General features: G+C 31.1%; 3 protein-coding genes across 3 annotated transcripts in view; 1 reads left to right on the top strand and 2 right to left on the bottom strand.

Annotated features, from left to right (window-relative positions):
• Nucleotides 1-6,628, bottom strand: part of LOC125876224 (L-ascorbate oxidase homolog) — a 38,736-nt gene extending 32,108 nt beyond the window's left edge. Inside the window, exons 1-6 of the mRNA XM_049557347.1 lie at nt 6,154-6,628; nt 5,535-5,606; nt 5,255-5,387; nt 4,738-4,864; nt 4,176-4,283; nt 2,904-2,981 (exon numbers count right to left, since the gene is read on the bottom strand). Coding sequence (XP_049413304.1) covers nt 2,904-2,981; nt 4,176-4,283; nt 4,738-4,864; nt 5,255-5,387; nt 5,535-5,606; nt 6,154-6,628 — 993 coding nt within the window. The remainder of the gene's footprint in view (nt 1-2,903; nt 2,982-4,175; nt 4,284-4,737; nt 4,865-5,254; nt 5,388-5,534; nt 5,607-6,153) is intronic.
• Nucleotides 6,629-18,254: 11,626 nt separating this feature from the next.
• On the bottom strand, nt 18,255-20,584 carry LOC125876856 (11-beta-hydroxysteroid dehydrogenase A-like). Its single transcript, XM_049558113.1, has 6 exons — nt 20,387-20,584; nt 19,434-19,626; nt 19,271-19,356; nt 19,066-19,197; nt 18,830-18,994; nt 18,255-18,696 (listed from the first exon to the last, which is right to left on the bottom strand). The coding sequence occupies exons 1-6, from the start codon at nt 20,582-20,584 to the stop codon at nt 18,406-18,408; spliced, it is 1,065 nt and encodes a 354-aa protein (XP_049414070.1). The 3' UTR covers nt 18,255-18,405.
• Nucleotides 20,585-23,477: 2,893 nt separating this feature from the next.
• Nucleotides 23,478-25,374, top strand: LOC125876854 (probable membrane metalloprotease ARASP2, chloroplastic). Its single transcript, XM_049558111.1, has one exon. It carries the CDS (start codon nt 23,597-23,599, stop codon nt 24,929-24,931), a length of 1,335 nt encoding a protein of 444 aa, XP_049414068.1. The 5' UTR covers nt 23,478-23,596; the 3' UTR covers nt 24,932-25,374.
• The last annotated feature ends 2,074 nt before the right edge of the window (nt 25,375-27,448 follow it).

Genomic DNA, 27,448 nt, shown 5'->3' with positions numbered 1-27,448 from the left:
CTCATCCTGGCTGACTATAAGCGGAAAACCGATTCAAGCATACAAAGGCTTAAAAATTGAATAAAATTCATGAAACTTAAATTGAAAGCTTTAACTCAAAAGAAACTCTGAATAAAATAAATTATTCAACTCGTCATAAAATAGGCCACTTAAGTCTTTAAAACATTTAATAAAATAAATGAATAATACAGACTTCTCAACTATACTGACTATCTATGAAGCCTCTAACTGATAAAGATGGAAGTCGGGACAAGACCCATGACATCCTGACTGAACTGAAAAGTAAATGAAATCCTCCGGAAGCAAGGATGCTCACCATAGCTAACTCGAACTCTCGGATGTATCAACGAATCTCCTATTAATGATCCTGAATACCTGTGTCTGCATCATGAGAAGATGCAAGCCAAATGACTTAGTACGTAAAATGTACGAGCATGTAAGAGGAATTCTAAAGCATAACATAAGCTTGAAACTTGATAAGAAGGAAACATACTTACCTCTTTTCAATCTTACTTAACTCAAGGAATACTCAAAACTACTCAACTTACTCAACTCAGAAGTATTTAAGGATAAGATACTCAACTGAAAGATATGATATTCGACTCTGGGTACTTAACTCCGGATACTCAACTCAATATAAAGCAACAATACACATGTAATATATGGAAAACTTTATACAACAGTAAAAACAACTTAGTTCGTTAAAGAAGATGCATTAACAAACTCAACTTTACTTATATAGTAAAGTAATATAGTTTCTGTGGGAGTTTCTCTAACCGACGACCATCACTTAAAAGCTATAGTGATGATACAACACTTTACCTCACGCTGCCAAGGACCATCCTATACCTTGCCATCAGTATAGGACCTAACTTAACTTAGTGGATCCACTAGTCTATGCAAAAATGATTCATCTAAAAAATATGACCCTTTTCTACCCATGATGGCTACATGGTTTTCATGAAGACTTGAGTTAATAGGAAACTCGCATCCTCACATCGGTGCTCAATAATACTCCCAAAATATAATACTAGCTTTTTATGTTTAAAACATACTTCTTTCTTTGGTTTGAGATAATTACTCAAAACTTAGCTTAAAAGTTCTCTTGGAATCAATGTTCCTTTTCTTGCTAAAAACTATTTTGGAAATCTCAGTTTCCTTTCATCTTAAATGTGAAAACATTTACTCTTGGGAATACTTAGTTCCCATAAATCATTTTAAAGAAAATGAACTTTATTCTTACTCTTTACTCAACTTCAAAGCTTAAGTCTTAAAACAAAGTTTAAACATTTGTAAAAGACTTCTAAAAATATGGTTCATGCCGATTTATGGACGTGAACGACTCAATGCAAGGTTTTCAATAACCATAGATAGAACTCAATGCTTGGAACTCAAGAATTTCAACAATACTACTCACTTCAAAAATGCTTAACTCAGAGGGTTCATGCGGAGTTTATGAGCATGAACTACTCAACTCAAGAACTCAAAAATACTTCTCATTTCAAGACTGCTCCACTTATAGGGTTCATGCAGAATTATGGACATGAATAACCCAACTCAAGGACTTCATGGGTAGCATGTAATAGTCCCATGATTAGGAATGTAATCTCAAATGGGTTAGAAACTCAATACTTAAGACTTAGGACATGGGGACATTACTCCTCTCATAGATACTCAACTTATGGAGTTCATGCGGAATTTATGGGTATGAACAACTTGACTTGTAGGTCTACATAACATTATGGAACTCATGATACAACTCTTCTCATTCTCGTACTTACTTTCTCAAAATTTAGTTCAAATCAATAGTTGATCTCAAAGGGTTCACAATCGAACTCAAAGGCTTTCTTGAACTCTACTCTTAACTCTCTCTTGAATGTGAATTATGAATTATGAATTATGAATTCAAGAGTTATGGTTCATGCTATGAAAGATCTCATGATGACAAAGTACACTCATGAATACATTCTCCTTACTCTCATGCTCACTTACTCGAATCTTGAAACAAGTTACTAGAAGTTGTAGAAGACTCCCATTACAAAAATAACAGTGTTTATCGACGGACACAATCCGTCACTATCTAATGATAATCCGTCACTAATCATGATTAGTGACGGATTAGCAACATATTATTGACTGTTTCTATTACACTCGTTAGTAAGCTCTTAGTGACGAAAAAATGAGTTCCGTCACAAGTGTAGCAACGTCATAGTGACGAAACATTTCCGTCGCCACATGTTAGCGACGGACTTAGTCGTCATTATATTTATATAATTTTGTTGCTAATTTCATAATTCTAAGACGAAAAAATGAGTTCCGTCACAAGTTTAGCGACATGATAGTGACGAGAGATTTTTGTTGCCACTTGTTAGCGATGGACTGATTTGTCATTATATTTATATAGTTTTGCTGCTACTTTCATAATTTATTTCGTCATTTTGGATAAATTTGCGACGAAATTTCCGTCGCAACATATTCTGTTATAACATATTAGGCCTTTAATAATTCGTCGCTAATCCGTCGCCAACACTCTTTTCATAGCAACAACCAAATTGTCGCTAAATTTGTTGCTAAAAATTATTCTTCTAAATTATTTGATTTGGTTATTTTAAATATGCACTGCTAAAATAAATTAAATTAAAATTACTAAATACTCCAAAAATAATAAACATTCATATAATATAATACTCATAGACGATTCATAATATATAAATAGAAAACTCCAAAACCACATATTTTTGGTTAAAAATATCCAAAGAAAGCTATCAAGTACTCTTAAATGAACCCACGTTCATCAAAATGTTAGTACGCAGTTTGTAGTTTCCAAAGAGTATGACATTAGCAAAAACTAAAGTTGTGGGAGACTAAGGGATACGATCGTCACTTGAAATGGAGGGATCGACCTCGTCCACATTAGTAGTAGGAGGCACTATGGGTGTCAACATCGATGGATTCCCGAATGGAGTAATAGATGCTTGCACCTGCTCAACAATAATAGGAACAAGATGACTAGTTAGTGCAAACATCATTTGCTTTACAAACTCGTCCATATTTGTTATCGATGTTGATTGAGAAAATGGAGGTGGTAATGATGATGAGCCACAAAGATTCTACCCATAGTAATTTTTTGCTTCAGATCCAAGACCGTATATTCTTTTTTTCTTTTCTCCCCCCGCAGCTTGGTAATATGCTTCACATTGATCAATATCAGTTTTATACACTGTGTTTTTCCATAAGATTTCTTCATATTTTTCCTATAATAAGTAGAGAAAACGAGAAAGCATTAAAGATAGGGAATAAAACAAATTTTGAAGGAAAATGCAGAAAGATACATAAGCTTTTAAGCTTAAATGACATGTCTTTTGTTTTCCCAGGAAAGAACTGTGCTGTTGCAGAAAGATGGTCTATCTGGTTTCCATATGCATATAATACTCTAGTGCCTTGTATTAGTAGATAATTGTTGCAAGGAAAATGTAATGAAAGAAGGATAGTGCAACTTATATTAGCTGGTCTATGAAGTGATGTTTATAAGTTGTAGTAATTAACTTAGACCTACAATTTTGAACTCGTTTGAATTGCAGAATAAAGATCATACTTGACCTCACACAAAACTTCAAAACAAACTAATTTCTATTACCCAAACAACATCAGAAACACTCAAAAATTACCTAACCAACATCAGAATTACATGAAAACAACTGCACTAGATTCACACTAAAATGACATTAGAATCGCACCAAAACAACACTAAAATTGCATCAGAAAAGCCTCAAACAGCACATGAATTACACTGCAACGGATTCTCAGTAAAACAGGACCAGAGTTGCACCAAAAACAACTGCACTAGAGTCACAGTAAAACAACACTAGAATCACATCAAAACAACACCAAAATTGCACCAGAAAAGCCTCAAAACAATAATTGAATTACACCAAAGCAGTAGCAGTAGATTCTCTCTAAAACAAAACTATAATTGCACCAAAAACAACTGCACTAGAGACACAAAAATGACACTAGAATCACATCAAAACAACACTTAAATTGCATAAAAAAGTCTCAAAACATCACCAGAATTATACCAAACAGCAGCAACAGATACACTTTAAAACAGGACTAAAATTGCACCAGAAACTACAACAGGAAAGAACCGAAACACCTCCAAGTTGTAGACTTACATGGACACTTCGAGAACGCTTACCAACAAATGATTTTCCATCATGACCAAGTGTATGAACGTGCAAATGTAACTCAATTGGTGTTGGATCTCGACTTTTTTCAATAGCCTATACAAAAGAAATCACGTTAGATATATCATACAATAGAAGATGTTAGCTATAAAGTTTGTAAAATATATATACTCACAAGTTTCCTGCGATGTTCTCCAATTGAAATAGAGTCGCCCGTGTGAGTCCCAACAACAGTTTCATGGCCGCCACGATGATTTTTTGAATTAATTTTTGACTTTTTAATACACTTTTCACTTCCCCAAAGTTGCATCCATTTTTCCCACACATTTTCTAGTACATAACCTGGCCTAACTCCTTTATTTTTTATTTTAGAAATGAAATTCCTGTATTTCACTGCTGCCTTAACCATCCAGTGTCTTTTCACTTCGTTTTCACTAATGGAAACATCCAGTAGAATTTTTTTTGAAATAAGTTTTGAAAGTATTACATTAATGTCCTATCTATATATGTGAATACACTTGCTAAACTCACTTACGATGAAAAGTTATACCTTGAATTCTCCAAAATAACCATTTCTTACATCAGTTGAGACACTTTTCCAATTGATTCCATTGGGATCAACATCACTTTTGAAAGACTTGGATATGAAACTAGAGCATATTTGAGAAGGTTCCAGCCTGTATAAACAAAATATACAGGTAGTAAAATAGAAAAATAAACATTTTTTTAGCACATTCAACAGACAAAAAGTCATGTTCTTTAGATTAAATATTATGCTTAAAAGACCAAAAGTTGATAATGTGATAGTGAAATCCTATCCAGATATCTTCAATTTGTTCAATGTAGTAAGTAGAAACAAGTTTAGGAATAAAATCAAAAGGATGGACTAACCCTCCAAAAGTTAGAAAGACAAGGGTCCTTGTATGGCTACTGTTGGATTCACCTTCAGCAACTGTATTGGTATGACCTGTTGGGTTGCTTTGAGTTGAAAAATCTTGACTACTCTGATTTGATGTAGCTGGAGGTGTCTCAAAGATGGTTGGGTTGATACTTTAGTTTGAGTTGACATTTCAATGTTGGTTGGGGTACCACCTTGCTGAGGATAAACTATAGTAGGCTTGAAAATAGTTGGCATGCTTACACGAATAACAGGATTACTCCTACATGGGGATTTTTCACGACCTCTGCCTCGAGACATACCTATAAATAAATATAACATTTTTGTTAGATCATGACTGATACAAAATAAAATTAAACATAATCCATAATAATGACATTACGTGGAACAGTGCTGAAATATTAAAATTGTCTCTGAAGAGCTTGTTTATTAAGTGAAAAAATTGGTACCTGAAAATACAAAAGTAACAAGAGTAACAAAGTTATCTATAACAAGAGTAACAGGAGTAAAGGGATCATGAACTTATATCAGAAGCTTTACACAAAGAATGAGCATTAGAAATCTATAACATATTTTGAAAATTTGGACACAATCACAGATGATGACATTAGGGAAAGGGAGAAGCCTTTTAAAAGGCCTCAATTTTCAATACCATCATATCATGTGCTTCTGATAAGGCTCTAGAACCTGATGGTTACACAATCACAGTCAAGTAATGTCATTCATTTAAAAGAAATGATCTATTGAGCTCAAGAATTTACATAACAATAAGTCTCCCAAAGTGCTTACTTGTTTGAGCACTTCTTTATAAGGCATCAATATTAACTATTAGTAATTATAAGAATGCATAGTTAATTGGTATGAATGACAGTTATTAAAGCTACAATTAGTATATTTTATTAGGAATTGAAATTAGAAATAGAACACACATAGTTCAAACCCAAGAGCTATTTCTTTTTAAAATCTTAAATTGAAAAACAGAAACTACAACAGATTATCCTCGATTGAAAATTAGGAACAAACAAAATATAGTGAAAATACAATAGCAGATGATCAAGCACTAGTCACTGTCTTCTTCAAACTCTTCCTCTTCCTCTTTCTCATCCTCATTCTCCTCAGTTTCCTCAGTTTCATACTCTTCTTCTGTGGATTCTATGTGGATTTCATGATTCTCTTGCAATAATCCATCATCAATGGGTTCATCCATTTCAATTACATCTCCATTTGGATCATTTAAGAGTATGTTTTCATCAATGGAAACAATCATATCTATCTCGTGGACTTCAACTTCTTTAACTTGAAATGGAACATTTACTTCTGAAATTGTTGCCACTTCTTCATTAGGCAATTCAATAACATTTTGAGGTTTGACCTTCAGTACAGCTGCCCAATCATCCTTGTCCTTTTTCTTGCTAGGATAAAGTACATAACACACTTGTGTTGCTTGCATTGCAAGAAAAAAAGGTTCATATTTTTTATATCGACGACGGTGGTTAATATCAACCAATTTGTACAAATTGTGCCTTTTAACACCAACATCCATAGTTGGGTCAAACCATTCACATTTGAATAATACAGTTTGCTTTAAAGGTGCTTCACGATATTCCACTTATATTATCTCTTTTATTCGTCCATAATAATCACTAAAAGTTGGATTCGAGATACAAACTCCACTATCCATTGTTGATCTTGTGCTACCATGACATTCTGTGTGAAATTTGTATCCATTAACAAAATACACAGAATAACATGTAGCGTCTATTAATGGTCCACGAGCAAGACTACGCAAGAATTCATTCTCAATGGTATTGCATTGGACCTAATTTTTTTAAAATGTAAGACTTAGTAAAATTTAAAACTAAATTTAAGCATGTCATTGTATAAAAGATAATTTCACAATACTCACAAATTCCTTGAACCATATAGAGAAATTTGCTTCAAGACTCTCGTCTATTTGACCCTAAAATAGATTCGAAAATTCTTCTTGCAAACGTTGCATGAACATACTTGCAAAACGTTGCAGAAGATACTCTCATTCATATTCATCAAATTCGAACAAAACATGCATATTGGCAAAACAAGAACAATTTCTAAAGTTCTTCAGTACTATGCAAACTTTAAAAAAACTTACGAACTATTAAAGCAATTATTAATTATAATCAACTTACAAAATAGTTGCTGGAACATTGTAATTTTAGTCAACTTATAGAACAATTAAAGCATTTTGATTCAAATCAACTTACTGAAGCATTCTAGCTACAATGAACTTATTGAAACTATCTAATTACTATATTAATCTCACAAAACTGATGACAAACAAAAGGGATTTAAGCATTACAGTTAATTTACAGTACAAACAACACTTTCCAGTGTGTGAAAAACTAGAGCAAGAAAAGAATTTGGAGCTAATACTACATTTCATCAGCAACAAACAAAAGCACATTACATGAAAAACTTTCTATTGAACAAGCAGTTAGCTAATAAATTTAATCTTAGAGGTTCTTGATGACTATGTAGTTGCTTTGATTTGATTTGGTTAATAATTTAATCTACTGAACAAGCAGTTGGCAAGAATCTTTATTTCAAAAAGACAATTTTTAAGAAAATCACACGACTTTCCTCTATAAGTACAACAATTCCTCTAGCAAATAAAACCAAAGAAAAAGTTAAAGTCTAGAATGCATTTTTCTAGCAAATAAAAGCAATAAACAAGTTAAAATTTAGAATGTATTCCTCCAGCAAGAACTAATCACAGAAACACCCACAATAACAGAATAAGAATTCTCCAAATTTTTCACTAATCTATTAAAAAAAAGCTCTAACTCGAATAGTTTCAAGATGGCAACAATCTTCATCATAGTTAGATTGAGTAAACAAAATACCTCGAACTTAAATCTTGAGCTAAATCAGAGATAGAATAAAGAGTGAGGCTTACTTCAAGCGAATATCAACCAGACCCTGATGATGATGTTCTAACAGCAGGGACCTGCAACATTTTAACACTTTATTACCTTGGTTATTAGCAAGAACATGAAACAATAACAATATAAATAAAAACTAAACACTTGATACAGTAAGCAATGAATCTAATTTTTGTTTTGTTTTCTGAAAAAACAGGCAGAGGAAGAGAACTTCTTCAAGCATCAACATGAGATAATTACTCAATCTCTTCAATTAGAGAAGTACTTGAAAGTTCAGAAGATTCAAGGCAACTCTCAACAGGTACGTCGTACTAATATAATTTCCTTCTCTTTATTAACCTCATGACATTCCCCCATATTATTTAGGATGGAAACAAATAAAACAATTACTACAGAGATCTTCAAGGGACTCTTGCCAAAAATGTATCAGTGAGCCAATTTTTGGGAGATACAGTAGCTCAGACTTTAGACAACAATTATATTCATGAATCCCATCTAATTAAGTGAGTCAATATAAAAAATAATTGTTTTGTTTAAAACTGACAAGGTACCATTGACGCAACAAGAATTAATTTCTACTCTCATTGACAGTTGTGGAACCCAAAGTCAGTGACCATTCCAACATTGAAATCCAAATGCTTTTGCTTGAACCCTAATCCCTATTTCCAGAAAACATAATTTCTAGAAAAAACCCTATTTTCGGAATACTTAAATTTTTAAAACCCTTATTTTGAGAAAATCCCAATTCTACTTCAAGCAATCAAGCTAAATGAAATGGAAAGAGTTAAGAGTTAAAATAACATATTTTCATACACCCAAAACACTAAAATCTCTATTTTCAGAAGACAAGTTGAACTGGAAACAATGATTTTGTCAACTGAAGCCATTGATACCCAAATCCAGAGAATCTAACATCCAAATACAGGAACGAGTTGGGGTTCTTATTTTGCAGAAAGAAGAGTTGAAACTACCCATTTTGAAAATACCACAGCCCTATTGAGATGGAGAGCTAAATGAAATTGAAATCGAGATGAGAGATTGAGCTCACAGTGGAGACTTGGAAAGCTAGCAGTGGAGAATTGGAAAGGTAGCAGTGGAGACTTGGAAAGGGGATGGAGAACTTCAGTGGAGCTTACAGCGAGACTTGGAAAGCTTCAATGGAGATGGAGCTTAAGAGAGGCTTCTTTGGAGTGGGAGCTTGAAAATGTGGAGATAAATTTGTGCCCTAGAATATAATATGACTTTAAAAATATTTGCAACGGATTTACTGGCGGATTCTAACATTCGTCGCTTTCAAATTAATGTATTTATTTAGAAAAAATTATAATGACGGATATTTTCGTCGCTATATAATATAAATTTTATAAAAATATATTAAAAAGTTTAGCAACCTTTTTTCTGTCACTAATTCCGTTGCCCAATATTTATTAAATTTGTCACCCGTACTTTGTTACTAAATCCGTAGGAAAAATTAGGCACCAAAATTTTACGCTAATATTTAGCGACAAAATAAATATTCCGTTGTCAATCTGTCACTATATTATTACTCAAAAAATTATTTGTCAATTTTGCAACAAAATGGTAATTCCGTTGCCAATCCGTCGCTTTCTTAGAATGTTTAAAAAAAATCTCAAAACTTAACTCTTAGCTCTACCTTGAATTTGAATTATGAATTCAAGGTTATGATCATGGTATGAATGATTTCTAGGTGTTTAGAAGTAGCTTAGAGTAGTTAGAGTATGAAAGGAGTGAAGGTGCACTTTAAACAAACTCAAACGAGAAAACCGACAACAAACTGGAGGGGGCAGGCGACCCTGGCGCTATGGGTAGCGTGGGGCGCCAGCCCCTAAACTTTAGAGGGGGGTTTGGGGCGCTTTGGCTGGCGCATCGCGCCAGGCCCCAACCCAGAAAATTGACGATTTTTTATTTATAATTCGTTGATATAATTGTATTATATTGTCTACTATAATACAATATGTATGTCCCCTTTTATTTGTTCAATTTAAATAAAATCAAAAGATAATATATTTTTATACCTATTTTACCCTTATTATTAAGAATTACTTATTTTTTCAATATTTAGACAATTTATAATTAGGATGATTTTGTAAATTTATTATTTTATTTTTTTGTTTCTTAAAAAGATATATCAATCAAAGATGGGCAAATAAATATTGACAAAATAAGTATTTATCGTAAATATTGTACGCTCAATCTTTCTCATTATAGTAAATCATTTACTTTTGCAGAATTTCACAAATTTTCCATACTCTTTCCTCAATTTGCTATAAAACTTTTCAAAGTCTCTCTCTAAATTGCTCTCTATTTGTTTCCAAAATTAAAATAAAATAAAATAGTAGAATCGTCTCATTTGCTTCGTTTATTTGAGTTTGCTGAAGTTCTATAAATTAAAGTGCCAACATTTACATAATAGTAATTTTTTTTGTTTTATCTTGACCGGGATAAATCTATATATCTTGGATAATTATGAAAGGGTTGAATTTCATTAGGACACACAAAAAGTTGTAAGTTCAAAATAATGTTTTCGTTTATTTATGATTTTATTAAGCTAGCATTTTTTGTTTTCTTATTTTTTTGGTTATAAACACAATTATATCAACAAAAACAGAGAATGTGTCAAAGATACTCTCTTTCTCTTTTTAATTACTTGTCCAATTTTGACTTTTTATTTATTATTTTTGACAAATTAAGAAAAGACAATTATTTTTTAGCTATTATACCCTCAATTTATTTAAAGAGTTAATGTTTTTGAAAAATGAAGAATCTTTTTAATGAGTAAATTGATTTTAAATTTCTATCAATTAATAGGAATAAAATGATAAGCTCATTATGTTAATTTTTTTTAATAAATGTGTCAAGTCAAAATTGGAGAAACAAATAAGGACAAAAGGGAGTATGTGATCAACACAAGTATTGCACAAGAAGGTGTGATTTTTCCAATGGAGATTGCTCACTATTTTTGGAGTTATTATTGGGAATGTATTTCATCACAATTGCAAAGAATCTACCACAATTTCAAAAAATGTCTTTGTGTTTTTTGATAATTTTTTAATTTAATTTTAATTTTCATATGATATGTTCAAAGATCACAATATTTAAAAATTATTTCAGTATATTCAACAAATCTTTTAGTTTAAGTTTATAAAATTTAAAAATCTTTTGAATTTTCATAAACTTCATGTCAAATCAAAATCAGACAAATATCATATAATAAATATTGTTGCTTATAAATGAAATTAAACAAAACATAGACCTTTGAACTTTAAACTAGACAACTATGATATTTCATATATAGTTGCGCTCGCCTTCACTCAGAAACTCTACGCCTCCTATTAGAGTAAAGCATGCTCTCGAAAGGGATTAACAAGGCCAGGTACATCGGCAAAATTGAGTAGGTAAAGATGGGTCACTCCAGCAGATAGCTTTGACATTTAAACCGTGTCTATTTTGACATTCGCTCCAGCATTGCACGCCAGGCTCGCTTCCTTCGCAGTCTATTGTCACCCACGGCAGCCCTTCGCTACATTCTTTTGCCTCAATCCCTATCACGCATCAACAAATTTTGTTAATATCCCGTCTCAATTTAAGTGACTTAATTTGATCAAATGTGAAGTTATAACAAATAAGAGACTCTTAAAGTAAAATGTTTGAATTTAAAATATGAATCAGAGATTATTCTTTTTTAACAATAAAAACAACAATATATCCAGTGAAAGATAAAGTGTACATAGATTTTACGAGATGTAGAAGTTGTTTCTGATAAACCTTTGTCTATTTAAAAAAAAAATTGAGACACTTAAATTAAAAGTGAGGAAGTATATAAAAAGCAAAATACCTGAGAGAAGGAATGCAATGAAAAGAATGCCATAAAGAAATTTTGAGACGCTGGGCTTTTTCATTTTAATTTTTTTTTGAGGTTATGAAATTGTGTCTAATTAACATTTTTTTCTCTTCATTTATAGTAGAGTTTTGGGAATGTTTATGGGAAATTAATATTACTTGAATATTTATTGTGTGGGTTTTTGATTTAGTGATTATTCGTATCTGCAAATCTTGACTTTTCTCTATTTAGTAGTATGATATTTCATTGGTAATGCTAAATGACTAGTAAATTTGGTCAGAATTTGACCAAAATTAAAAGTCTATAATAACCTTTTTATTTTAAAATAAATTGATCTTTTTTTCATTTTTTAATTAAAAGGTATTAAAGTTAAAATGATAAAAATGTTCAAAAAGATAAATTAAATAGTGTAAATATGTTATTTTATCATTCTGGCCAAATTCTTACCAAATTTTCTGGCCAAAATGATTTTTCCTATCTCATTTACTTCTGCAGACCATTTGATAATCTTAAAACACCTCTTGTTATTTCTGCTTCTTTAGTCTTGAAAATTACGTATCATTATACCATTTCACATTTTTCCCTTAAACCGAAAAAAAGTACTGTCTCTGTATTTATTTATTTGTCAATCTTTGCCTTGACACATCTATTAAAAAATAATAATTGACATAGTAAGTTTACCATTTTATTTCTATATTCAAAATTAATTTACTTATTAAAGAGGTTTTACCTTTTTCAAAAAACATTAACTCTCTAAATAAATTGAGGATATAATGAGTAAAATAATATTACTTTTTTTTTATTTGTCAAAAATAACAAGTATAAAGTCAAAATTGGAAGGACAGAGAGAGTAACATATATTTGGAGATCGTTATACATTAAATGTGAATATCATTGATTTCCTTTTTTTTTTGAGATAGGAAAATATTTATTTTTACCTTTTACTTCTTCAAATTTTACTACACATAGTACCCACTTGGTTTCGAGCCGTTAATATGGATCATCTCAATCAAATTCGTTATATGAGATAATTTAGAGTGTGTTTGGTATGATGATAATATTTTCTAGAAGATTTTTTTTTCATGTTAGGTTAAAAATAAATTTAGAAAATTCTAGAAAAACGACTTTCTTATGGGCAATAGGGGAATATAATAAATTTTGTAAGTGATATTTCACATTAATTGTCTATATCCACTTCCGGTACAAACCCCCTCCCCCATAGCCCCACTCCACTACCCCAAAGCCTCTCATGCCAACACTAATATTTTTAGGATAATATCTTCTATTTATTTACCAAACATATAAAAAAAAAAATAAGTAAGAAAATCAATCACATATTTTTAGGGAAAAAATTTCCATGAAAAACATATTTTGTTTACACCAACACACCTGAAGGGACTAGATTTAATTATGGCTTGTGGATCCAAAATATTTAAAAATAAAAAATAAAACCAATTCTCATAAACAAAAAAATAAAATAAAGTTCGAAATAAAAAAATCTTTTCTTTTCTAAGTCTTTCATTTTTTTTTAAAATCCATTGGCTAGAATTTAGTTGGATTGATGGGATATTCGTCTTTGTTTTGATATTTCGTTTATGACCATGATAAAAATTGTAATTATTGCGTATAGATTTCTTTCTCCTAATTAAATCCTTGAATATATATGACAGTGTTTATTTTTCTTTATTCTTTCTTCTATTTATAAAATAGAAGAACATTAAATCTAACACAACCCTCAAAATTAATTTAAATTCCAAACGCGAAGGACTTGTAAATTTTTGTATGCTATCAAAATGCACTAATTAGTTTCATCTTTTTTCCTATCTTCAAAAGAATATAGCATTACCATTATATTGACAACTTTTGTTTCATTCACAGTATTTGTTTGAAAGTTTTATGGCTAATATAATGAGATATTGTTATATATGTGTACTAATATTTTATGTTTAGATCTCATTTAGCTGTTATAAGTATAACTAATAAAGAATTTAGCGGTAATAAAGAATTGCTGCTCTATTATATTTAGCGGGCAATAATATAATGTTGCTATATTATATTTATCGTTAATAATAAATATGAATATTTATAGTCAACACTCTATATAATTATCATTAAAAAATTTAACGACTCTAAATATAATGACATTAACTCAATTATCGTTAAATATTATAAGGAAAATTCTGTTGTAGTAGTATTATATATATACAAAGGTACACAAAAAAATTAGTTTAATAATTTCATGTACCAGAAAAAGGAAGGCATGCCTTATAATTTTTTTCTTTAAGATACCCGTATTGAATTTTATAAGTGTTTGGCACTAATGATGATTACTATTACTATAAATACTTTAATATTTTAATTCTATACCTAATATATTTCTTATAAAATATTATTACATAATATTTGAGTATAACTAATTTAGGGGTGTACATGGCTAGGTTGGTTCGGGTTTTTCAAATATCAAACCAAACAATTTGTGTTGGATTTTTAAATTTATAAGCCAAACCAAACCAATAAAACTCGAGTTTTTCAACCTTGGGTTTTTTCGAATTTTTTCGGGTTGTTTTGGGTTTTTCCGGTAAAGTATTCATACAAACATATAATTTACTTATACTTCAAATATTTCTTTAGTCGTACCAAAATACAATTATCTAAGGTGTTTCTTAAAAAAATAACACATAATATGATATGTTAATGACACTAAAATATCCAACAAAAATAATAANATTACTATTACTATAAATACTTTAATATTTTGATTCTATACATAATCTATTTCTTATAAAATATTATTACATAATATTTGAGTATAACTAATTTGGGGGTGAACATGGCTGGGTTGGTTTGGGTTTTTCAAATATCAAACCAAACCATTTGTGTTGGATTTTTAAATTTATAAGCCAATCCAAACCAATAAAACTCGGGTTTTTCAACCTCGGGTTTTTTTGGGTTTTTCCGGTAAAGTATTCATACAAACATATAATTTACTTATACTTCAAATATTTCTTTAGTCGTACCAAAATACAATTATCTAAGGTGTTTCTTTAAAAAATAACACATAATCTGATATGATTAATGACACTAAAATATCCAACAAAAATAATAATAATGAAATCACGTAAAACAAATATTGCAAATTAACAAGTCATAAGTAAAATGATCATAATTTAAAAGTACTATATCATGCTAAAATAAGTTCAATAAGTATTAGTTACATGACTAAATATTAAAGGAAATTAAAATTAGATTATGTATTTTAATTATGTAAAACTAAAGAACAAATATTCAATATTATTGTCATTCCTAGAGTTGAATTGATTTTCTTGTTGCATTAGTATTAATTTGATTTTGATTTAAGCTTTATTATAATTACCAACATCTGTGGACTATAATCTTTATTAAACCATTCAGAATTCTAAGTTTCAAACTTGAAATAATATATTAAAAAGATAAAACTTATGAAAACGTATAAGAAATAAATATTTTTATGTATAAAATAAAATTTTAAAATTATATATATAATGTCGGCTTGGTTTGGTCTCAGGTTGGTTTTTTTTAGTTAAAACCAAATCAATCCAAATATAGTCGGATTTTTTTTTCAATACCAAACCAAGTCAAACCAAACCACTAGTCGATTTTTTTTTTTCGATTTGTGGTTCGATTTAGTTTTCAGTTCGATTTTATACACCCCTAATAACTATTATAAAGGGGTAATTTAAAAAAAAAAATGTTGTAAATATCATTGTTATTCTGTGTAAAATGTTATTATAAAGAGTAAAATATAACATAAAAGATCAATTCAGGAGAAAATCAGACCGTTATGATAATATGGTCACTATAACGAGGTTTAACTCTTCTTTTTCCCAGTAAATGAGGCATTCTATTCCAGAAGCAAAAGGCTATAGAGTAGGACCAAGACTTAACTCATACTAGAAAAGCTAGATGATAAGTCATCCTTACAATTATAGCTTACAAAAATAAAAAAGCAAAAGAGGGGGATTCCTCCTAATACAGTTAAATTAGGCATTCCAAATTCATAAATTAGAATTTCTAACTTCTAACTTTTCACTTCTGATTTCTAACCCATGCGCATACTAGATTCAAACCTGTGCGCATACTAGATTCAAACTTGTGCGCTGACTAGTCAAAAATCAATCCAAACAGACTCGCGCTTGGGCTAACGTTTTTTGAAAGACCCTCCAAAGTAAATAATAATGTGTTGGACCATGGAATGATATTTTAAATTTTCTTGAAGAGCTGTGTATAGTTGACCATGAGATAGCTTTGTGGTGCACAGGGGTCAAGCTAGTGACAGGTAAACTACTACCTGTTTGACTTGTCTTTGAGGGCATGAATAATGTAATATGGACCCATTCGTGTGTGGAAAAATTGTACAATATTCCAAGAAAGAACGTACCTGTCCACATTAATTAGGTATCACTTTGGATTATACTACTCCTAGAGTATATATTATGTTATAGCCCAACTTCTCCAAAATAAAAACACCAAAGTTTGGATTTTCTTTTTTTTGAAAATTATTCTGGAAAAAGAAGGTTAACTAGCTAATTCAAGATGAAGCTGGGAATTGAAGGTACGTACTTTATAATACGTTTAGGAAGATATATATAGATATTGATGCGGCTCAATCTGAAGACATGGCTAAATATGTAATTAGCCATGTGATTTTGGATTGAGCCGCGTCAATATCTCTCTCTTCCTATTTCCAGTTACTTTACATGTCTTCTTCTTGCTTAGGTAAATAACTCGAGCTTTATTTAATTACTCCTAGGTAGTTGTTTTGTTTCATGTGTTCCTCTTGGCCATGCATTTTAATAATTTTTTTCACTAATTTTTCTGGTTTTTAATAAGTTTTGATTTCTTCTTATATATATATATATATTCATCTTTGCCTCCATTCTTTTGTTGCCGTTCCTTTATAAACGTTTTTGGATTAGATTAATTAATCATATACACGAATGAATCGATCAAGGAGCTAGCAGGGAAATTGATGCTTGAGTTGCATGTTTTTTTTTTTTTTTACTTTTAGGGTAATTGTAACCTTGTTTTGCTTATATATTTCTTTAATAATTTGAATTTCCAGGTAACTATATTACCTCAAATAATTACCTTTCCTCCTGATTTCAATTTTCTTCAATAAAAAAGTGTCTTTTTAAGATAATAAGTACTTAGATGAGTAATCATATGAATAATTTAACTCCAGAAATTCTCAAATTGGTTCGAAATCCCGTGAACAGGGTCAATCAATCATTTTTTTAATTCCGTTAATATTAAGACATATCTCACTTTTAGCCTTTCCTTTTTCGGTCATATTATCCCTAGTTTCACCGGCCAAGTGTCACGTCAACACTAAGCATAAAGATAATCGAAATTTTGAAGTTTGTGTATTGACGATTCTAGTTTTTTTTTTTTTTTTGAGTTATTAGGTTTTAATTAATTAATTAATAATCTTTATATATTCAATATGCTTTGTACGACAAATATAAATTTTTTGACTAAAGTTATTACGGTCGAGTCTATAATCTATATTCTAGCTTCCCCTTGACTGGTCACCCAATTTCATTGTATTCCTATATATGTTGTTTTTGTTTCAGTCTACTCAGGGAAACACAACTTAATTAATATTTGAAAACACAACTAAACCACACATAAAATTGTTGACGTAAACATATTTTAATGGAAATAAGTTAAATTTTTCGTTCATTATTTTTGGAAGGAGTAGGGCAGGTGGATGGGTAGAGAGTTGATGAGAAGACGATTTCAACTTTGATCAATGAATTCATATTCATTTTTCTAACTAGGGTGAAATTACGATTGATAGGTAATAGAGATGTCGTTGAAATAAAATTCACATATTTAAAATTCAAATAATGTCAGATAAATTGAAATGATATGACGTTAATGAAGCATCATCGACGCATCATGAAATAACTTTGGGTTTAATTGGGCTGATTAAAATATGCATCTACGTGTTTTAACCCCAATTAAATAATTTGTGACGATGACAAAATTTTCAAATCATAAGTCCCACTTTTGAGAGATACGTCTGGATTTGGAGACAAATCTGTATTTTGGTAGTATTCAGTATTCACCATTTTCTAGAATTCTTTTTACATGGTATACACTATAATATTTTATCTTACTTGCACCAAGAATTTTTTCAGTAACGAATACTTCATTACTTTCTCCGTCTCAAAATATTTATTATAATTTTCATTTCCACGTCCTTCTAGAAAAATATTAATTAAATGTGATGTTTGACAATTGTTTAAGTCCTTAAGATGTAATCTTTGTTTATCAAATATTTATTCTATTTTGCATATCACAACTCTCGCACAAGAGAGGAGGGAGTTGCTTGAATAGTAAACACCCTTCACTTCCAACATCCAACCTTTCAGGTTGTGAGTTCGAGTTCCAAAGGAGCAAAAAGGGTAAAAACCACTTTCTAGCCATTGTGCATCGACATTTTGCTGATATACATGTAGTTAAGTACAGCTTACAATTGAGTCTGATGCTCAATTAATCCACTTTTATATGTGGAGATAGGAGAGACTCTGGATACACGTATTTCTGTAATCCGGTCACGTCCAAAAGTATCTTACTGGGGGACTCGGTTGCTGGTTTCCCTGGCCCCGGGATCAAGAACCAACGTTGGAACCAATCTACAACCTCGGGAAAAAAAAGTAGGTAGATGAAAAATGTCTTGAACCATAGTGGCTCCGTTAGGTACTTGTCTCCACGACATGCACTTTTCACTATTGATCTTGCACACTTTTCCACTGGCAATATTGGAGTCACGCTCATCTCAACCTGGTAGCAATCACAACAATCGTAAAAGTACACTATAGATGAGGTGATCACACAACTCAGGACACAAATTAGCGTTTTGATAAAAAACCTCTACATTTATTATAATATATAATCAAAATAAGAAGAAACTTACATCTCTCATTACTTGGTCTACTTCCAACTTGCCTTCGGTTGTGAGAAATTTGCCTTTAGTCATCTCAGATTCGGTTAGTCCTGGAGTAACAATCGTAATCCCAATTTGTGTCCCAAGTTCTACCCTCAACGTCTCGAAGAAACTAATCAATGCAGCTTTACTCGCCTAAAGCAACACCAAAATTAACTAGGCATAAAAAAAACTGAAACTGAAAATCATAGCCAGATTAATATTACATTATAGAAGCTGATTCTGGCGGCAGGTAAATAACCAGCTGACGAAGTGATTGCTACGATTTTGCCCTTTGTTTCCTTCAAATAGGGAATTGCAAAATGCGTAGTATAAACTGCACCCCAGAAATTTATGTCCTGAAATAATCCTGTTCTGTTATCCAAAATGTTTATAAATCAAACAAACTCAGAGACATGTACACAATTATACCATTGCAGGTGCAGCATTGGTGACCTCTACAAGGTCTTCAAACATGTATAGAGGCGTCACAGCAGCATTGCTCACCAGATGATCCACTACACGAAAATTAGCAATAATCATTTTCAATTAATAAAATCGTTGGATGTTTAAGTTTTTCATTTTCTTTACTTACATCTACCAAAATTGCTTATTGTTTCCTCGATTAATCGCTGGCAATCTTCGACTTTGGATACATCAGCATGTACAGAGATAACTTGTGGAGATCCAAGCCAATAGGCCATATCTGCTACTTGTTCAAGACTCTTGCGCCTTCGTGCCGCAAGGACTAATCGTGCACCTTTTTTAGCATATTCATAGGCTAAATGCTTCAATTACATAACAAACTCAAATTAATCAACCAACCCTTGCATTTAAGTTTTTTTAGAAGGACATATGATATGATTAATCTAGCAAAGAATTAAGTTGCAAAATCAAACCAACCCGACCCAACCCATTTAGGTTTGGGTTGTTCACCTCATTTTAACCCATTTTAATGAGTTGATATGTAACCCAAATTGATTTTTGAGAAATTTTGTCAAAAAAATTATTTTATATGTTATATATAACTATAATAAAGAATTTTTTTTTATTAGTTACTAAAGCTTATAATATAACAAATAAAGCTATTAAAACTTGGTAAATATTGAACAGGTTGGGTTATGACCCGTTTCGACCCAATCCATTTTGGCCCAAACAAATTGGGTTGGCTCAGGTCTTGACCCATTTGACCCACCCAAATTTAACTCAACCCGCCCAATTGCCAACCCTATGAAGTGTCAAATTAATGGATTGGAAAAAAATTGAGTCGGGTCAAAATAAATTGGGTTAACAAATTCAAAGATTACTAGAGTACTTGAATTGAAATGGACAGGAGTCAAGATAGCTAAACAATCAAAATGAACTGATTAGATAATAATTTTGGACGGTAGAACCGATTTTTTTTTATTTTTTGGGGACTAATTTAGTCACCTAACTAAAATTTGCATGAATTGATATATATATATATATATATATATATTTGCACCGGTGAAGCATAGATCTTAAACTCATTTAGAAGTGTAGAAATTAATGTTGGGTACAAATTACCTCGCCAATACCGGAAGAGGCACCTGTGATGACAACAACTTTACCAGCAACGTTTTCGATAAAAAATATAGAACGGAAAATGAAGTAAAGAAACTTGAGAAAGAGATATAGAGGGATGAAATGGATGAGTGCTGTTGTTGCAATATGTGGTAAATAAGTGTTCAATAGTTTGTGAATCAAATTCAAGATAAACTCCATGGCTAGAGAATATTAGAGTAATAAGATGGGGTTGTTTCTTTTAATTTGTAGGAGTAGGAGGGAGGACATATCTCGTGATGATGTGCTCAAAAGGGCATAGAACGTGGCAGAAAAAAATAGGCAACATTGCATGAAATGAAACTGACACGTACCCCTCTCTTTGACCATTGCATAAACAAAATTCAAAAATCACGTCTTCAAATTAAATTATGTTTAGATATAAAATATTTCTTCTGTCTCATTTCATGTGAATTAGTTTGACTTGACATGAAGATTTTTTTAAAAAAGACTTTTAAAACTTGTGATCTAGAATAAGTGATAAATATTCATGTTATTGTAAATTATTTCATTAAATATAAAATAAATATTTTAACATTAAATTATTACTTATAATAAAAATCCATCGTTCTTTTTAAAACTAACTAAAAAAAATCATTTTAAAATTCATATAAACTTTACATAAAAAAAATATCATTTAAACGATTATCAATAAACTTTACATAGATATAACGAGTCTTATCGGGTTTTTCCTCAGAAAAGGCTCCACCAATCCCCATGAAACATGTTTTACCTTGCTTTGAAGTATTGCGTGACCAAAAGTTTTATATTGATATCTAAAAAAAAATTGGGAAGCTACATATGAGAGGTGTCAAATAACTTAATAATATAGTTTTTTTTGAAAGAATTGTAGCTATTTTGGCTTAAAAAATACATCGGATGATATTCGAATTAAGTCAAAATGGTTTGTCAAGATTCATATTATTAGAAAAAAGAGGCAGCCCTCAACCTAATTATTTAATTCGCTCCAACAACAAATAAACATGAATCTATAGTAAAAAAAATATATTACTGAATAAAATTTCTTAATCGTAAATAAAAATTGTCTTGAACTCATATCCTAAAAATAATTAGGCACACATATGATATATTACTTGGGACTTGGTACTACAAGCTTTTAGCAAATTAAAGATGCTATATCACGAAGTTGGACTAGTACTCCTCAAATGGTTGTATGGTAATTGACGCATAACCTAGTTGATTTTGTAGAATTATGCATCTTGATTTAACGTAGAAAGGGACTTATTAGATATTTTTAAAATCCCTACTTTCAACTGAGGAACAGGAATAATTGTATCTCCCGGAGTTTTGCTACTAAACTTATATAAGTATCTCATATTGATTGATAAAATGGACTTTTATTTTCTTAAAATAATCTTGAATTGTCTCATTTGAAAATGTATGTGGCTGAAAATTAATTTTGTTACCACCTATTATTTCAAAAAAGTAGGAGTTAATGCTATATATTTTTAGTAATATAAGAATCAGTTATGAGTATTTATATATTATTTTATATAGGTATGAGTTATTCAAAGTTTATCTATTCATTTATCAATTATTTTATATTTTATTTTAACTAAGATAATATATATATTTTTTATAAGTTATATTTAATAAGCATTACTTATGGAGAATTTAAATTTTTGCATAACTCATCTTAAATTAATTTTCGAATGAACCCAAGTCCCAAGATATGTATGAAAATTAATTTTGAGGAGAGTTATGTAAATTAACTTAAAAATATTCATTTTAAAATTTTAACCTTAGTGAAATGATTTATAACTACATAAATATTTAAGATTTATTTCAAATCATAAATTTTAAAATATTTTTTTCTTCATTTTTTAAAGTTTGTATCGAGTTAAATTGTACTCCCTTTGTCCAACAATAGTTATCTACTATTGACTTGACACACACCTTATGGAATATTAATAAATAATAGGGCTAATATTACTACATTACTGTTTAAATATATTAAATTTAATACTTTGAAAAATGTATTAGATAGTAGGGGTGGATTTTCGGTTCTTCGGTTCGGTTTTATCAAACTTCGATTAGATTCTTCGATTTTTAGTTTTAGAAAAACGTGCACCGTATACCGAAGTAAACTAATTCAGTTCGGTTCAATTCTTTCTACTTTGATTCGATTTAATTCGGTGTCTTTAAAATGATTTTTTGTGTGAATAAAAAAAATAAAATGAGAACAAAATTAAAGTATATAAGATACTTAAAAACTTAAAACTATGTTAAAGGATGATGTGTCCCGCTATGAAACATTTATTGTGCTAACTAAAAGACTACATTTGTCAAGAACATTGTGCCTACAATTCTCGAGTAAAACAAGGACAAAGACGGGTTCCTTTACATAATGTACATTGATAAAAATATATTGAGTTCTTCTTGAAAATTAATATTTGAAGTTAACTATTGAATTATAAATTTGTAAATACTTTAATTTGTTCATGAATGATTTAATTGTAAGTTGACCTTTTATTTTTGTTAAGGGAATGACTATATATATATATATATTATGTTATTTTTTTGGAAAAAAAAGTTTGGATCTTCGGTGCACCAAAATTCTGAGACCCTTACACTGAATCGAAAAATCAAACTTTTGAAAAAATAGCACCGATACCAAATTGAAACCGAAGAATCGAATTAGTTCGGTTCGGTTTTTTAGTACATATGTTCACCCCTATTAGATAGTAAATAATATTCGGTTCGGTTTTTTAGTACATATGTTCACCCCTATTAGATAGTAAATAATATTAATAGTAAGAATACAATAGATAAAAAAAAAAAAAGAGTAAATTTTCTTTTGATTTTTCAAACTAAACGAGTAGTATTAGATAATTATTTTTAATATAATGAACAAATAAAAAAAATATATATATCATATAAATTAAAATAAGATGAAATTGATGGATAAAGTATATATTTTCACAAAGGAAGTTACTTCTTGACCACTGTTGTGCATAAACAGAGCCCAAGAAGAAAAAAAAAGAAAAGAAAATTGTGGTGTAAGCAGATCACACACTTCCCCTCCACAAATCCAAATTTGTGAATTATCCATTCTCACATCCCCATTTTCTTTATCCCCTTATTAACCAAAAACCCCTCAAACTTCATATTAACCCCTTTTCAAATCTCAACAAAATCATCACAAAAAAAAAAATGATTATAAATCTTTCTCCTTCTTCTTGTTCACTCTCCCTCTCAAGATTCATTAATTCCAAATCACATATTTCAAGATTGACTAAAACTCACTTTTCAAAATCTTTATCTTCCTCTTCCTCTTCAACTTTTCATTCCAAGAATCAGTTTTTACATGAAAAGAACAGATACCCACTTGGTAGAAGGAGAGATTTCAGGAGTTGGGTAATTCCTGGATTTGATTTTGGTAGTAATTTTGAGAGTACACAGTCAGTTTTGGAAGCAGTTGGTGTTTTAACAGCTATTATTGTAGTTCATGAAAGTGGTCATTTTCTTGCTGCTTATCTTCAGGGTATTCATGTAAGTAAATTTGCTGTTGGGTTTGGTCCAATTTTAGCTAAATTTAATGCTAAAAATGTAGAGTACTCACTTAGAGCATTTCCTCTTGGTGGGTTTGTGGGTTTTCCTGATAATGATCCTGATAGTGATATTCCTCCTGATGACAAGAATTTGCTTAAAAATAGGCCTATTTTTGATAGGGTTATTGTTATTTCAGCTGGGGTAATAGCTAATATAATATTTGCTTATGTGATAATATTTACTCAAGTGTTGTTAGTTGGATTGCCTGTTCAAGAATCCTTCCCTGGGGTTCTTGTGCCTGATGTTAGGCCTTTTTCAGCTGCATCTAGAGATGGATTGCTTCCTGGTGATGTAATTTTAGGTGTTAATGGAATTGATTTAGGGAAAAATGGGCCTAGTTTGGTTACTGAGGTTGTTGATGTCATCAAGAAAAGTCCGAAGAGAAATGTGTTACTGAAAATAGGGAGAGGAGGAGGGAGTGTTGATGTTAGAGTTACACCTGATGAGAATTCGGATGGTACGGGTAGGATTGGAGTTCAACTGTCACCGAACTTCAAGATTTCGAAAGTTCAGCCAAAGAATATACTTGAGGCATTTAGCTTCTCTGGGAGAGAGTTTTGGGGTCTTACATACAATGTGTTGGACAGCTTGAAACAGACGTTTATGAACTTCTCACAAACGGCTAGTAAGGTATCAGGTCCTGTTGCCATCATAGCTGTTGGTGCAGAAGTTGCGAAATCAAACGTTGATGGTCTTTATCAATTTGCTGCTGTCCTTAATATCAACCTTGCTGTGATAAATCTCCTTCCTTTGCCGGCTTTGGATGGGGGTACTTTGGCGTTGATTCTCGTAGAAGCAGCTAGAGGTGGAAAAAAACTTCCTTTAGAAGTAGAGCAAGGGATAATGTCATCTGGAATCATGTTTGTTATAATTGTTGGACTGTTCCTTCTTGTCCGTGATACTTTGAACCTTGATTTTATCAGGGATTTATTATAAACAGTTGTCTATATGTTCATAATTCGGAAGAATTGATTAGAGAATTTTACGGACAACTATTAAGAACAGTAAGCAGCTACTGGTTCAAGGAGATTATTCACCCATGATCATTGAACATATAGGTCTTCATTCCAAGACACACTTTGCAAGGTCCTGGCTTCTCCTTGATTTCAATTTATTTCACATACATGGATATTCCTGAATACCGCCACATTGTCTTCAGTTGTATTGGTACCACTGGCTCAAAAGAGAAATCCCTTGCTCGTTTCACAGCTATACATGTATATGGAAATTTATACAAGTACAATGCTTTACTTTCATATTCTTACTGTTGCCGTAGAAGCTGAGGAAACGTGAGAAGGAACTGTTCTAAAACTTGGCAAATTAGCGATAAAATTTGGTTATAGGTTTCCTTTTGTCTAAAGAACGTATTTTAACACGAAGTTGAACTTGGCTTCTCCTGTTTCTCCTTCCTTAAATTGTGTAGTGCAGCAGTGTGTTTATGTCTAAAATATCATAGATGATACTGATTTGGCTTCTTCCTATGCTATTGGTCTTGTTCATTATGTAAGCAGGTCCATTTTGCGAAAAAATGTTGTATTTTCTTGTAGTCTGTGTATTCTTTTTTGTACTTTCTACACTCTGATGATGCATGACGAGTCTTTTTCTCCGTTAATGGTCAAGTAAGATTGTTGTTAGCTGGAATCAAGGTTGTTACTGCAGTTCAGCCATGTTCATTTCATAGTTCGGAAACAACTAAGGAGTTGTATACAGGGGCTCACAACCAAGGGATGCACATATAAGTTGCCACCATGAACTAACGATGGGAAGGATTGAGTATAGAGTTTATTTTTAAATTTCCAGGTTAGTTGGCAAGAATTATTGCTGCTTACGATGCTGTTAATTCGGAAACATATGTTAGGACAGGTCTTATACTAAGAGGGGGTTGTTTGGGTCTGGCATCCATCATAAAGTTAGTACGCTAAGCAGCTTCAGATGCTGTTGTGCTTGTGTACAAAACTAGCACACAATAACTGCTTAAATCTTTGCTCTATAGAGTTTTATGCTTTATTGCAATTTAAATGATATAATTTAACTTACTATATATAGGAGTATGATTTTCCGTATAGAATTCTGCATAACTAATAGCTTCACAATATATATATATATATATAGGAAATCTCTATGTTATTTTATATGTGACAGTATATTAAGTAAAATATAAGAATATATGTTTAAATCATATCATTATTTTATTTTCAAATTTCATATTTCTACTTTCTACGCATATTATATTTGGGTTTGAATTTTTGTGTCCCTTGATTGTCATTTTCTTCGCTTGTAGTTTTTTTTAGGTCCACCAAGGATAGGACAAATGAAAAGAATTATCTATTATTTTTCTTTTCAAGATTTGAACTTGAAACCTTATGAGTCTCTATCACTTCATTGAGCATTAGGCTAGACCCAACCCGAGTGTGTTTTTCTTCCCTTATAGTTGATGTGAGTGAGATTTGGTATCACATGAAGATAGAGGCCAAAAGTTTGTATAAAGAGATACAAGCCACATTTATTTGCACTTAATAGAGATCTGAATTTGAATGGTTCATACATTATACTATTAAGTGCATTTGTTTTCATTAAGATTTAAGTACTTAATAGGTTTAAATCATTAAGATCTTCAAGAATACTCCCTCTGTCCCTAATTACGTGTCCACTTCATCTTTTTTATTTGTCCCTAATTAGTTGTCCTTAATGATATTAAGACTCTATTTTTTAGATCTAAAAAATAGAGTCTTAAGATCATTAAGAGGTACTCCCTTTGTCCCTACTTACTTGTCCACTTTTCTTTTTTTATTTGTCCATAATTAGTTGTTCATTTTGACAAATCAAGAAAGAACAATTTTTTTAACCTATTATACCCTCAATTATTACTTTGAAAAAGGTAGAACTTCTTGAAGATCGTAAGTTTTTTTAATTCATTCACTTCATAATTAGGGGTAATATGGTAAACACGCTATGTCAATCATTGTTTTCTTTATAGGTGTGTCAATTCAAAAGTGGACAAGTAATTAGGGACAGAGGGAGTATTCTTATGTGGATAATATTCACCATCATTTTATCCATAATCATCGGTCACCACTACTACTACCCTTGTCATCATAATCACAATCACCATAATTGTCAACCACCATTATCATCGTCTATCGCTAACCATTTATTTTATCATAACCACCATTGTTGCTAGCCACTACTGTACTTTGCTATCACACTTACCTCCAAGTCTGGCAACAGAACCGGGAGGTTCCGGTTCCAGTCCGTCCCGATCCGTTACCAGTTTCAGCTTGTACCGGTTAGGTCCGGTTAGTAGCGGGTTCGGGAGGGGTAATGGAACAAAAACTGGGATTTACCGGTTAGTCCAGGTTCGGTTAATCCCGTTTTCGGTCCCTTTTTTTTTTAAATTGCAATTAGCTGTTGTAGAAGCCGTTGGCCGATGTCTTTTGGGCCCTACAACAACTC

Source organism: Solanum stenotomum, chromosome 9 (assembly GCF_019186545.1).
Source record: "Solanum stenotomum isolate F172 chromosome 9, ASM1918654v1, whole genome shotgun sequence".
Classification (NCBI taxonomy): domain Eukaryota; kingdom Viridiplantae; phylum Streptophyta; class Magnoliopsida; order Solanales; family Solanaceae; genus Solanum; species Solanum stenotomum.
Note: the sequence above shows the minus strand (reverse complement) of the source record. Positions and strands in the feature narration are given on the sequence as shown.

Excerpts from the sequence above, each read along its gene's own strand:
- LOC125876856 (XM_049558113.1), bottom strand. The coding sequence starts at position 20,584 with ATGGAGTTTATCTTGAATTTGATTCACAAACTATTGAACACTTATTTA. Across the intron at positions 19,357-19,433 it reads AATAAGCAATTTTGGTAGAT|TGGATCATCTGGTGAGCAAT; the intron begins GTAAGTAAAGAA and ends ATTTTCGTGTAG. Across the intron at positions 18,697-18,829 it reads TAGACCAAGTAATGAGAGAT|GTTGAGATGAGCGTGACTCC; the intron begins GTAAGTTTCTTC and ends GATTGCTACCAG.
- LOC125876854 (XM_049558111.1), top strand. The coding sequence starts at position 23,597 with ATGATTATAAATCTTTCTCCTTCTTCTTGTTCACTCTCCCTCTCAAGA.